Below are 13,277 nucleotides of genomic sequence, written 5' to 3'. Positions count from 1 at the left end.
CCTCATATGGATTCTTGCTCGATGTAGCATAGGGAGAACGACAAATGCTGTCCTTCTAGCTAATTCCTAACAAGTTATCAGCACCAAGTAAGAAAATATATTTCATTATGCTTGGGCAATTATCATTTTTTTTCTGTAATTTTAAAGTTCTTGTCCAATTAGCTAGTATAATGGGAAATCAAAATTGGAATACGGCATTCATTCTTGGGTAGAAAATTTTGCGGCTGTACATATCTTGCAGTTATTAGCTACCATCAACTATGATGCGTGGGGCATTATTGCTTCACCCTGCCCACCAAACTAACAAAGCTTGCCTACTAGTTTCTAGAAATCCCTATTTCTGATAACTGGTTAGCTTGCCAATTGTTATTCTTCCGAGGGGTTCCGGGAGGTAAGCCTGGGTTTGAGCAGCTAATTCTTGAGCAACGGAACGCATGGTTGGCCGTGTCTCTGGAGTTGTGCGAGTGCATGCTAAAGCTAAAGTGACCACAAACACCACTTCCTCGGCTGATCGTCCTCTGGGGGGTGGCAGCCTTTGGTCAAGGAGGTCCTTCAGAAGTGTATCGGAATCAATCGAGGCTGTTGCAGATGACAGTGAAGACACAAGTTCTCCTGGATGCTTTCCCATCATAACTTCCAACGCAACCACTCCAAAGCTATAAACGTCACATTTCTCAGTAACCCGCATGGTCATCGCAAGCTCTGCATAGGTATATAACAAAAGTCATTATTAGTTTGATAACTAATGAAACTTATCGCAAGGTATGTTGCTGAAGCTAACCAGACATAAATTGGCAAAGATTAAGTAACCTGGTGCCATATAGCCATAAGAACCAGCAACTGTAGTCCAGTTGGATGAATCTGAATTTAGTAGTTTTGCTGTGCCAAAATCTGAAAGTCTTGGCTCAAATTCTGACTCAAGAAGAATGTTATTTATTGATACATCTCGATGGACAATAGGTGGAGAGCAATCATGGTGCAAGTAAGAAAGTGCATGAGCCACTCCCTGTACTATTCTCACCCTTGTACTCCAATCCAGATCAATTGCCATCTCATCATCGTACAGAATTTTTCCCAAGCTACCTCTTTCGATGTACTCGTATACCAAATACATGCATCCCCACTTTGAGCAAAATCCATGAAGCTTGATGATATTTCTGTGACGTACTTCTGTCAGAGTTTTTATCTCATTTTCGAAACTGCGCCGGTTTGTCAATGGAATATCATTGGAATCTGACATGTTGAGCTTTTTGACTGCCACAATCTGACCGTTGGGTATGGCTGCTTTATATACGCTTCCAAATCCTCCTCTTCCAATGCAAAATTTCTCACTGAAGCCTTCTGTAGCTTTTGCAATATCACCAAATGTAAATTTCCCTTCTTTTTCCCATATTAGAGATTCTGAACTCTCAAATCCCTTGGAAATTTTAGCCTCTTCATCATGCTGCTTTGCCTTTCCTCGAAACATGCAGCATCCAGCAATGATGGTTGCTAGAAGAATGAGACATACAGCCGGAACAGTTGCACCAATAATAACCTTCTTGTTGCTGTTCTTTGAATTCCTTGGTTCATTTGAAGAACAGCTCGACAATCCTTTTGCATCTCCACATAAACCAGAGTTTCCAATAAAAGCTGTAGCTGGAGCTACCCGGAAAATGCTATTACTGGGAATTGGACCAGACAACTGATTGTAAGAGAAGTCAATGCCCCGTAAACTAGCCATGCCAGACAATGCTGATGGAATTCTACCTGAGAGATCATTATGTGATACATTAAATATCTCCAGCGAGGTAAGCCTTCCCAAGTCTGGCGGAATCATTCCTGATAGCGAGTTGTTACTGAGATCCAAAAGATACTGTAATCCCATCAAGTTCGCCAGTTCAGATGGTATATCACCTGATAACATGTTGTCGCTCAAATCTAAAGTCAATAAGCCCTGGCAATCGCCAAGGCCTTCCGGTATGCCTCCATTCAGTTTATTTATTGAAAAATCAAGATATTGCAGCTTTGTCAATTTGCTAATGCTTTTAGGGATCTGTCCTCTCAGCTGATTGTTGCTCAAGTTGAGATTGAAAAGCGGGGCTAGATTCCCGAGCTCTTCTGGAATTTCACCAGTCAATTCATTTGATCCCAAGTTAAGGACACCTAACCGTGCCAAATTCCCTAGCTCAGCTGGAATCCTACCAGATATCTTGTTTCCATCCATTTGTAGATTTGTAAGGTTCTGACACTGCCCCCATTGAGGTGAAAGCTGGCCTGTAAGTTGGCTGCCACTAAGAGAGATAAACTCAAGGGCTGGATGAACTCCGAATGTCTCTGATACACTTCCAGAAAACTTGTTTCCTTCCATCCTCACTCTGACTAATTTGGAGCAGTTCTTCAAGCACCCGGGCAACGGCCCTGTCAAATAATTTCCATTCACCGTGAATTCCTCCAAAGCAAAACCACTACATATTTCTGGTGGCAGTTGACCAGTAAAGCTGTTATTTGAAAAGCTTACATTTGCCAAAAAAGGACTGTTCTTCCCCAAGTCCCTGGGAATGATACCGGAAAACTTATTTGTAAAGAGGGAGAGAGTCTGCAGATTACTAAGATTAGAGATTTCGTCAGGCAAGTCTCCATTGAATTGGTTGCCATTGAGACTAAGAGAAGTAAGCGCAGTTAAATTTCCGATCTCTGGTGGAATTGTTCCACTCAGATTGTTGGAAAATAGTTGCAACATTTGAAGATTTGTGAGGTTTCCAAGTTTTGGCGGTATTGGACCAGAAAGCTGGTTACCAGAAAGATCCAGAACCGTCAAACTTTGCAAGTTTCCAATTTCTGGTGGTATGGTGCCTGAGAACTGATTATTGTACAGAAAAAGAATATTTAGGTTTAGCAGGAGTCCAATTTCTGAGGGAATTCTCCCAGAGAAACGATTATTCTGAAGCTGCAACGAAGTCAATCCAGTCCAGTTACCTATGAAATGAGGGGAGATTTGACCAGAAAGAGAATTATCAGACAATCCCAAATCAGATATCTTGATCAGACTGGACAACGACAAAGGCAAGGGACCAGTAAGAGAATTCAAGGCTAGAGCTAAGTAGGTGAGATTAGTACACAAGCCAAGCTCAGAAGGAATTGTAGAATTCAGGCGATTTATCCTTAGATCAAGTGCTTGAAGATTTTTCAGTTGACCTATGGAAGATGGAATCTTTCCTTGAAATGAATTGTTATGCAACTCAAGCATTGAAAGATCAGGCAACAAACTAATGCCCTCTGGGATTGAACCAGAGAAGTTGTTTTCTGCTAACCGAAGCACTTTTAACTTGGACAGATTGGTAAATGGTGACAATGGCCCTTGAAATGAGTTGCCAGTAAGATTTAGGTACTCAAGCTTATCTAAATCGGTGAATACTGGTTCAGGAATCGGTCCAGTCAAGTGGTTAACGGACAAGTCTAGGTAAGTCAGGTTCTTACAACGAGGGATGAAATCTGGAAATCCCAAGGTGAGTTCATTGTAAGAGATGCTGAGGTGAGTTAACAAAGGGAAGCTTGTAAACTTCGACCAATCAGGATTCTCTAAGTAGTTTGAACCAAGGTCCAAGTGCCGTACCTTTTGAAGTTTGCCAATCTGATATGGCAAAGTACCATTCAGGTTGTTATTGACAAAGCTCAAGTACTGCAGCTCCTTCAAGTTCCCAATATCCACTGGTATGATGTCCTCGAATAAATTGTTGCTTAAATCCAAGAAAATGAGCTTGGAGAGATTGCCAATGCCGGATGGTATGAACCCACTGAAGTTGTTGCCATTGAGATTGAAAACTGCGACATTTGCGAGTGATGTGAAATCAAGTTGGTCAAGAGTTCCCGTAATATTAGCACCGGAGAGATTTATCCCGGAAATTGTTGTCCCGGCCCTGTTGCAGACAATTCCGGTCCAACTGCAAAGGCTTGTAACACTGTTGAGAGACCATGAATCAAGAGAGGAAGATGATAAGCTGTTCTTCCACTTGACAAGAGCTTGTGCTTCAGTTGTTGCTGATGAACTGATCTTCAAGGGTAGAAATGAGGAAAAGATAATATGAAGAAGAAGAAGAAAACGAGTCCTGTGAGAAGTTGTCATCCCTTAGCTTTTTCTGAGATTCATGTTACAGGATTATATTTTGGTTGGGTGGGTTATTGTTTTGTACCAAATGCAGGCAATGGTGGAGACTGGAGAGATGATTACATCATTGAGAAAATGAAAGCTGCACTAAACTTCAAACCAAAGTGGTGTATTGATAGTCAGCGCCCATTGAGATGTGTGATATGAACGCAGGCTAGAAAGTTGAATGCTTTGTCCAACCCGTGCCATCATTTAACAATTATTTTTTTTCGCTTATTGGAATTTTCTAAAGATTACGAGGTCTGTAATCCAAACTCGTACCAACAAGAAACATCCATTTAGGCCCTCGAACTTCTCTTCTTTGGCGAGGGGACACAAGCGCGGAGAAGGAAATTCCGCGGACTTCTTTGGGCAAAAATAGAAAGCTGCGACATTCATGAGTCAACTAACTAATCCCCGGGGCGGGGCTGCTTTCCATAGGAATCTTCTGCACATTTGATTTGACTAGAAATGTCGGTCTTTCTTGAGAAAGCTGATCGAAAACTTCAAAAATAGCTGCTTAGAAATATTTTTCATTTCCGTGGAAAACAATAGCCTTGTTTGGATTGCTTGTTTCCGTTGGAAAATATTGTCGTTTTCCGTGATCACATTTCTCTATTACCTTTTTCCCTCACATATATCAAATCGTTACAGTAATTTTTCCATGAAAAATGACGAAAAATGCAATCCAAACACAAAAATCAACATTAATGCTTCTCTAGGAGCAAGGTTTTCAATATCGCCTGAAATTGTCGATCTCAAATTTTGTTTCTATCCGGTTTTTTTTTTTTTGTTTAATTGCCACATATATTATACTGCTGGACTTATCCTTCAATAAAATTCTAAAAATTACTGAATTTATCCACAACAAAATCTTAAATATTATTAGTCAATAAACGTAATAGTTAAACATAAACCAAAAAAAGGGGACGGAGTCAAAATTTGGGACAGACAGGCTGTTTATCCAAGTTGACATTTGAGTGCCCACTTGCATCATGGCCAAGTATTCAATGCGTCCAGATTGAGGCGTTTGGCAGATGGGAATTTCAACCTTTTCCTCCGCCGGGGTATTGACCAATATTTCGCAGCTCAACGAATTTGCAGTAAAAGCCCTTAATGCTTATTGCTTCCCTATTCTCCAGTCCAGGGTACTAAATCAATTATGCAGAGTGCATGCTGCTAGCCACTGAACTTGCTAGTAACATTATTCATAGAAAAATTACTGTAGCGATTTGATATATGTGAGGAAAAAAAATGATAGGGAAATGTGATCACGGAAAACGACATGGCTCTGTTTGGATTGTAAATTATTTGAGATATTTTTACTGTAGCACTTTTTGTGATGTGATGTGATGTATGTGAGATAAAAAGGTAATTGGGAAGATAAAAAGATGTGTTGGAAATTGTAATGATGATGTAAGTAAATAAATTTTGGCAAATAATCCTCAATCCAAACAAACTCCCTGTTCTCCAGTCCAGGGTACTAAATCAAGCAATCCAAACAAGGCCTTAATTGGCTGAGCACTTTCTTTCTAGAAGTGCAAAAACAGGGTTGTCAATGTCATTATTGCTAGTTGTTTTGATGAGAATGTTGACTGGCAGGAAACAGATAACACTCCACTACTCAATTAATAAGCCCACTCGTTAAAGCAAAGCATCTATATCTATATGTATTGTAGAAGGGATTTTTAGCAGAGAACTTTTCAATGACTTCCAAATTTCTCATTCTTTTTTCTAGATTTTTGTATTTATTTTAATACATAAAAAGTAGTGGATTATAACCAACCCTATCACCAATCAAATTTAAAATTTAAAACATTTCCACTATTTTCTTCATAAATCGTTTATAGTTTGTTATTTATACTTTAAATTCTTTTTACTCCTTAATTAAAGACAAATGCTCATTCGTATGCTATTTTAATATAATGTTACATTTTTATAATTAAGAAATATTTGTCACCACACCAACCCTATAATCACCCCTACAAATGAATTTTGCAAATTATAATCACGTTTCAAAAAAATCACAAATGTGCAACTAAATGTAAAGTTTAGGGGTTAAAGTGCAGCCAAATGTAAAGTTAAGGGGTTTACTATATTTAACCCTAAAAACATTCCCAAGAACGTAACACTTCGTGGGTTATAATTTTTTACCAAATTTGTCCTTTATACTACATGTCCAATGAATGACAAAATACTACAAATCAATTAACAATTAATAAACTTTAAGGAGTATAGTTTATAGACAAATATGCATTACCTATTTAAAGTATCGGCTCTTTATGGGTATTTTACTTTCAAATATTTAATTTAATACAAATATTTACGCTCAAATACATATTTGTATTTACTTTCAAATATTTAATTTTTGTTAAATACAAAAACTACCAATCTCTCTTCCGTAAAAATATTAATATAACACTTTTTCAATTTTAGTTACAAACATTTATGTATTTAACATAAATTAAATAATTCAAAATAAAATACCCATAAAGAACCAATACTTGACTCATGTAATGGATGAAACCCATAAAGAATTAATACTTTATGGGTCATTTTTTAAAAAAAATATTTAATTTATATTAAATAAATAACCTACCGATTTCCTTTTTGCAAGAATATTGATGTAACACTTTTTGAATTTTATTAACAAACATTGATATATTTATCATAAATTAAATATTTGAAAGTGAAATACTCGTAAAGAGTTGGTACTTTAAATGAGTAATGCGTGTTTGCCTATAAATTATACTCCTTAAAATTTATTAATTGTTAATTGATTTATAATATTTTGTCATTCATTGGATATGTAGCACAAAAGGCAAATCTGGTACAAATTCTAATTTCACTCCCTAAAATAATATTTTAATCGTTTGGACTAAATTTACAAAGGATTAGTAACCTTAGGGGAGGTCAGTGCAAATATCAGAAACCTCAGGGGAGATTTCTGCAATTATCCCATATTTTTCAATTCCGTGGAAAACAAAATCAACATCAATGTTTCTCTGGGAGCAAGGTTTTCAATATCGCCTGAAATTGTCGATCCCGAATTTTGTTTCTATCTCGTTTATTTTTTTTTCGTTTAATTGCCACGATATAATACTGCTGGACTTATCCTTCAATAGAATTCTAAAAATTATTGATTGTTGGATTTATCCACAACAGAATTGTTGATTTTTTGGAGGTAAAAACTAAGAAATAACACCCTAGTGTTGCAAAAAAACCTTATAAGAGACTTGTATTGAAACTAAAAAATGAGTTTATATTATTCATTCATCAACTCATTATTTATAGTGATTACATGAAACAAATTAGCAAAATATCCAACTAACAATTATCATAAAAATCTTAACAAAATATAATCTTCTTCCGCTAGTAAATCTTAGCTAAAAACCAATATAATCTTTGGTTAACAAATATTCTTATTTTTTTAATAACTAAATTATTGTGATATCAAACATAATCTAGTAAAATCTGTAAAAAAAGTTGACATATTTCAACAAGAATTCTAAAAATTATTAATCAATAAATGTAGTAGTTAAACATGAACGGAAAAAAACGGGAGGGAGACAAAATTTGGGACAGACAGGCTATTTATCCAAGTTGACATTTGAGTGCCAACTTGCATCATGGCCAGGCATTCAATGCGTCCAGATTGAGGCGTTTGGCAGATGGGAATTTTGACCTTTTCCTCCGCCGTGGTATTGACCAATATTTCGCAGCTCAACGAATATGCAGTAAAAGCCATTAATGCTTGTTGCTTCCCTGTTCTCCGGTCCAGGGTACTAAATCAATTATGCAGAGTGCATGCTGCTAGGCAAGCCACTGAACTTGCTAGTAACATATTATCTTGGACCAAAATTGGCTGAGCACTTTCTTGCTAGAAGTGCAAAAACAGGGTTGTCATTATTGCTAGTTGTTTTGATGAGAATGTTGACTGGCAGGAAACAGATTACACTCCACCACTCATCAATTAATAAGCCCACTTGTTAAAGCAAAGCATAATGTATAGTGTATAGTAGTATGATGGTCAACCGTCTCTTTCGCTGTATGCTACTTGAATTAGACCAAGATTAGACAGGTAAATATCATATCAACAAGATTTCAGATTAGACCAAGAAATGAAATCCACCGAGTTTTGGGAAATATAATCCCTCCGACTCTTGACTGTTAATCTGGCTTAGTATAATTTCCCTGTCTTCCGGTCGGCCGCCCCCATGCAAGATTTCATTTCAAGTGTGTATCAATCTCACCTAAATATTGTGGAATTATTTTCTCCAAATCTGCCAAAAGTCAACTTGTGCTTAAATCCAAAAGAAGAAAGCCTAACATGACTTGGACTTCACAAGCTTAATAAAATGAGATGCTTTGTCCCTAACATTCATTGTTAAGTTAACTACAAGAAAAATTAGGCCCGTTCCCATTTACTTTTATACCTCAGCGGCTGGATCTTGAAACCGCGTGGATGTCAAGAAGCTGCCCATCGACGTTTCTCTGTTCAAGGAAAAAGCCTGTTTGTCTACTTTTGCCGATATCTTTAGGGCATGGGCAGCCAAATATCAATCAGTTGGTTACCTAGAACCTACCTTGTCGTTTGTCAGTAGAAAAGATGTAATATAAGCCACCATGATTCATTCATGAACGTTATAGCCTCAAAGTTCATCGAGCACCGCATTACTGGCAGAGAGAATTGTTCACCATTCACTGTCCAAAAACAAAGGGTATAGGAGGAGTGGTTTTAGTTTGTTCATCACATCCCTAGTCCCCGTGTCCTTTCTTCCTTGTTAAAAGAGGAACCAGGGATTACATAGCTCCCAACTTATGCTTGATAAATTACTAACTTAGAACCGCTTAAATCACTCTCCCACTTTATCTAATCTCTTCATAGGACATCAGTAACTAGTCTTAGTAGGGGGTTCATTATCTTGAAAAGATAGTCAAACCTGCGCGTGTGTGTGCGTGTATAGGATAGAACTCAGCTTAAAACTCGGATAAAGAGACTGAACGAAACAAGTATTATGCATAATCCACTGTAAATATCATTTCAAGAACTTACAACAAGCAGACTAAATATTTCACAAGCCAAGTACATGTATAGCTAAACAGGCAGATCAAAAACTGAAGGCAAATCAATTAATTACATATCAGACACTGTAATTATCATTTTAAGAACTTACAACAAACAACTAAATTTTTGACAAGCCAAGTAGTATTAACATTCGATCCCCGAACCCTCCCCCCCCCACACACAAAAAAAAACACCCCAAAAGGATGAAAATGACCCAAAAGGAGGAAATTGCAGTAATAAAGAAAAGCATCCCACATCCTTCCCCTAACAGACGGTGGAAGTATTTAGAAATTTAGGCTTCACCAGCACCTCTATTCAAAGCTCTCTCTAGTCTTGTCTCGAAAGGCGTGTTGTGCCAATTAATTCTCTTATCCTGCATATACAAATGAGAACATTTGAGTTAGCAACATCATGCACCGCTGGAGAACTAGAAGAAGAAAAGGCCTTTCCATTTTCAGATTTACCTCTCTATACTTGCTGGTGGTGTTTGGTATGCCTTTATAAGATGACGCTGACCGAGAATCCTTAGATGATACCGAGTCATTCCAATAAGTTCCAACAGTTCCTATGATAGGCATCTCATCAGGGCTCCAACTAGGTGACCTTCGTGGGGAGGATGCTGCTGATAACTGTTTCAGCTCCTCAACCGTCAATGCACCTAAAATTGGTCTATCTTCAAAGCTTCTCACTGAATTTGAACCTGGTGACGTGCTGCTAACCTTCTCGCAAGTAACCGTTTCAAGACTGTTAAGGCTCGTCTTGGCGGGAGTGGAGTCTGGGCCAACTAACCAAGTCGAAAGACTAGCATCCACAGCAATGTCCTGACTCAAAGTATTGAACAAGTCTGATTTTTGCTTGAGACCAGATGATGGCTGCTTAAAAGTTGGTTGTGAGCTGAATGACATACGAGGTACTTCAAGTTCTGCAGAAAAATTCTCCTTCTGGGGTTTCCACTGTGAAGTCCCTCTTGATTTCACTGTTTTCCACTGGGTAAGATTCTCAACTGGATTCAGCACAGGATGAATATAAGCACTCCTACTCCGTGCATTTCTGTTGAGCCCAAGAGTTTTGACTTCTTGTTCAGGCAAGAAAGATGCTTTCATTGGACTCTCGACCTCCCCCAAAGTTAATCTATCTGAAACATCATCTGTTCTTGACTCCATAGTTGCTGTTAATCCTGAGCCAGACTGGACTTCTTGACCAAAGATTTGGTCATTCCCATCTTCATCATAATCACTGTAGTCTTCACCATTGTCGCCATCATCTTCCAAGTCACTATCACCAAATACTTCAGCTTCATCATCACTGTCCCTGCAGTTCTGATACCTATGGTTCCGAGGGTATGATCCAATACTTGATGTAATCGAATCATCTTCAGATTCAGACTTACTTGATTGTACCAAAATATCCCCCTTCTCCTTCTCAATAACTTCTTTACCCTCCGGGAAAAACTCAGTGCCCTCAATAACTGAAACATTCTCATATGTTGTTACATTTGAATTGAATGTAACTCTTTTTCTATTGCTTGAGCTCAATGGGCTCAATTTCTCTTCAGGATTATCCCTACAATCATATCCAATAGTGCAAAATTTCAGGTCAAGTAGAGGTTACTCCAATCTAGTTAAAGCAGATTAAGAACTAAACTAGAGAAAATAAATAACTGAGAATTAAAAGTACAACATCCAAGAAATCCAGTGACTAACCGCAACTCTGTGGAAACCAAGTTGGTCGGTGGTGATTCTTTAATCGGCTGCTCAGTAGTAGACACGGTACCCTGAAGAGAGTTTTGGCCTCCATGCCTCTGCCAAACAACCATAGCAATTAATCATCCAAAGCATAGATCATAGTGAACCTTAAAAACCAAAATTAGCAATGTGGTTCCAAGAATATTATTTTACAACTAAAAGAATTTCGACAAGAAACAGAGAAAATGTCTTATTGAGGTAAAAGAACTTGAAAATCATTATAGCATCAAAACCCTTAAAACCCCGGAAGATTTTTTAAATTAGGATATAAGGAAAACCGCGAAACTGACTTCAAACATCAAAGAACCTCCTTTTTCTTGATACCCGTTTAGTTCATTACACAATTCACGAAAGAGAGGAATCTCAAATTGAAAAAAAAAAAAAAAGGAATCCACAGATTCTCCCTCCTTAACAGAAACAAAGAAACAACTAAGCTGGCAAAATGGGGGTGGGGGCTTACGTGTTGTTGGTCTCGAGGGATGACCTTGTTCCTCTGTTTTCGGCGTTTGCGATCCTTAGACCCGCCAAAGCATCCAAGAAAACAACCCATTTGGCAGTACGACAGGGCAAAGAGATATCTGTTGTAATCTCAGCGGTCTAAAGCGGGCAGCAGAGGAATGTTGCGAAGAATTTGGGGTTAAAGGAAAGGGATTTTCTTCATACTTGCCGAGAAAGGAGTAAGGAGTGAGAAGTGAAAGAGGAGGAGCGTGGTGGATTCTAGAATACTGAAGGGGAAAAGCTTGAAGAGGAAGATGAATGGAAGAGGGAGAAGGAGGAGGAGGACGGCATAACGGTCAAGTGATGATGGTAGGGCTGGGCCTGGCTGCTGATTAATGGGTTCATTTGTTTTGTTAATAGGGAGGAATTGGAGGAAGTGACCGTTGGAATTGAGCAGATGATGACCTGGCTTGTGGGCCTCGCTGGTTGAAGAGGCCTATTTGTCTTTATTAGAATCCTAAACCGTTGATAGCCTAAAGTCCCAAAATCTCAGAATTAGGAAATTCGGACGATTTGTTGTTTAAAGATTTTTGGAAAATTGGCATCCACTTTAGCGAAACAATTAAATCAGGCTATTGACTAATGGAACACTTACTTGCGTTTGTTGTTAATTACAAAGTACACTGTGGATAGTTTAAAATTTGTGACCGAAAAACTTGGTAATGTTATTGATAGCAAAATAAAAAATAACATATTTTGCGTTTATGACACACTTCGACCATCAAAAGTCCATTTTCTTGAGAACTTGCGCCAAAAGTAGTTAGCTAATGTGTGTTCTTTTTTTTTTTATCACCGTCACTTTTATCTATATTATCCTACTTATCCTAATCTAAAGGGAGAGACTCAATTGGACCTACAAGGGATCGATAAGAACTGAACCATCATCGAACTAGACAGATGCATTATGCACCTGTACGGATTTTTAAGAGAGTCACATATTGTTGTAATTGGTGAGAGATAAGGTTTAAATTCTTGATTTCCCACCCTACCAAGCCTTAAGATTTGGTGGTGGCGAATAGCCCTTGCTATTGTTTTGCTAAGGCGTGTTCAGGGGCCACACATTCGTTTTTTAAAAGTAAGAGCGTTGTCAATTTGAAAGAAAAATGTCTAAATACACGAGCAATAAATGTAAGTGTGTATTCATAAGTTAAGTTTGACGTAAATTAAGTATACGAGAAATTATTTGCTTTCCTATTTTTGTTAATTATGATTCTACTATCTTTTTGACCATATAGTTTTCGTTTACTAGATTACATGATAAAACAAATGGTGAGACTATAAATAACTAAAAAAAATAGAGTGCAAATAACATTTCTTTATTAAGTGTACTAATGGATTAAAAACAAACTTCTTCGTTCATGACCTACAATTGTGAAATAACAAGGGTTCTTTCCTAATGAATACTTATTGGACAATTGTTAAAAACAGATAAATTACATCTAACATATCACATGAATGCCCGTGCTAACAATTATTATTATATTACCTTATATTTATAGTATTCTCTATTTAACTTTACATTTCAAAAATATTAACACCTGAACGCATCTTAACACTTAGAGATGAAGATTAGAATCTCATAAAAATGTGCTCATTACAAATGTGGCTCCTTCCCAGCGCGCACCCAAAACGCGTATCAATTTCGCGAGGCGACTTAAAAGTCGTAATCAAATTGGTCCCTCGAACTGAAACTGCCACGCTTTTACTTGGACGCAGGCGAAAGACACACTCCTCCACTAAGCCGACAATCACTAGAAGAAACGACAGCGTTTCATTGCACGAATTATTTTAATCCCTTTTCCCAGCTTCCCGTTTCGTTCGTGCACTGTTACATATTAAT

At 37.7% G+C, this 13,277-nt stretch overlaps 2 protein-coding genes across 2 annotated transcripts; both read right to left on the bottom strand.

Annotated features, from left to right (window-relative positions):
- Nucleotides 1-177: 177 nt before the first annotated feature.
- Nucleotides 178-4,113, bottom strand: LOC113776365 (MDIS1-interacting receptor like kinase 2-like). The gene is made up of 2 exons (XM_027321543.1): nt 811-4,113; nt 178-702 (listed from the first exon to the last, which is right to left on the bottom strand). The coding sequence occupies exons 1-2, from the start codon at nt 4,103-4,105 to the stop codon at nt 335-337; spliced, it is 3,663 nt and encodes a 1,220-aa protein (XP_027177344.1). The 5' UTR covers nt 4,106-4,113; the 3' UTR covers nt 178-334.
- A 5,262-nt stretch (nt 4,114-9,375) lies between these two features.
- Nucleotides 9,376-11,751, bottom strand: LOC113776179. Its single transcript, XM_027321289.1, has 4 exons — nt 11,400-11,751; nt 10,898-10,995; nt 9,659-10,757; nt 9,376-9,567 (listed from the first exon to the last, which is right to left on the bottom strand). The coding sequence occupies exons 1-4, from the start codon at nt 11,487-11,489 to the stop codon at nt 9,487-9,489; spliced, it is 1,368 nt and encodes a 455-aa protein (XP_027177090.1). The 5' UTR covers nt 11,490-11,751; the 3' UTR covers nt 9,376-9,486.
- Between the last annotated feature and the right edge of the window lie 1,526 nt (nt 11,752-13,277).

Source organism: Coffea eugenioides, chromosome 1 (genome assembly GCF_003713205.1).
Source record: "Coffea eugenioides isolate CCC68of chromosome 1, Ceug_1.0, whole genome shotgun sequence".
NCBI classification, from domain to species: domain Eukaryota; kingdom Viridiplantae; phylum Streptophyta; class Magnoliopsida; order Gentianales; family Rubiaceae; genus Coffea; species Coffea eugenioides.
This window is presented reverse-complemented; position numbering and strand designations above follow the sequence as displayed.

What these genes read in the sequence shown, in the direction of transcription:
- LOC113776365 (XM_027321543.1), bottom strand. Translation starts at nt 4,105, where the DNA reads ATGACAACTTCTCACAGGACTCGTTTTCTTCTTCTTCTTCATATTATC. An exon ending in TTATGGCTATATGGCACCAG is followed by an intron (nt 703 to 810) that starts GTTACTTAATCT and finishes ATACCTATGCAG; the next exon opens with AGCTTGCGATGACCATGCGG.
- LOC113776179 (XM_027321289.1), bottom strand. Translation starts at nt 11,489, where the DNA reads ATGGGTTGTTTTCTTGGATGCTTTGGCGGGTCTAAGGATCGCAAACGC. An exon ending in TCCCTCGAGACCAACAACAC is followed by an intron (nt 10,996 to 11,399) that starts GTAAGCCCCCAC and finishes GTTGTTTGGCAG; the next exon opens with AGGCATGGAGGCCAAAACTC. An exon ending in TTGGTTTCCACAGAGTTGCG is followed by an intron (nt 10,758 to 10,897) that starts GTTAGTCACTGG and finishes ATATGATTGTAG; the next exon opens with GGATAATCCTGAAGAGAAAT.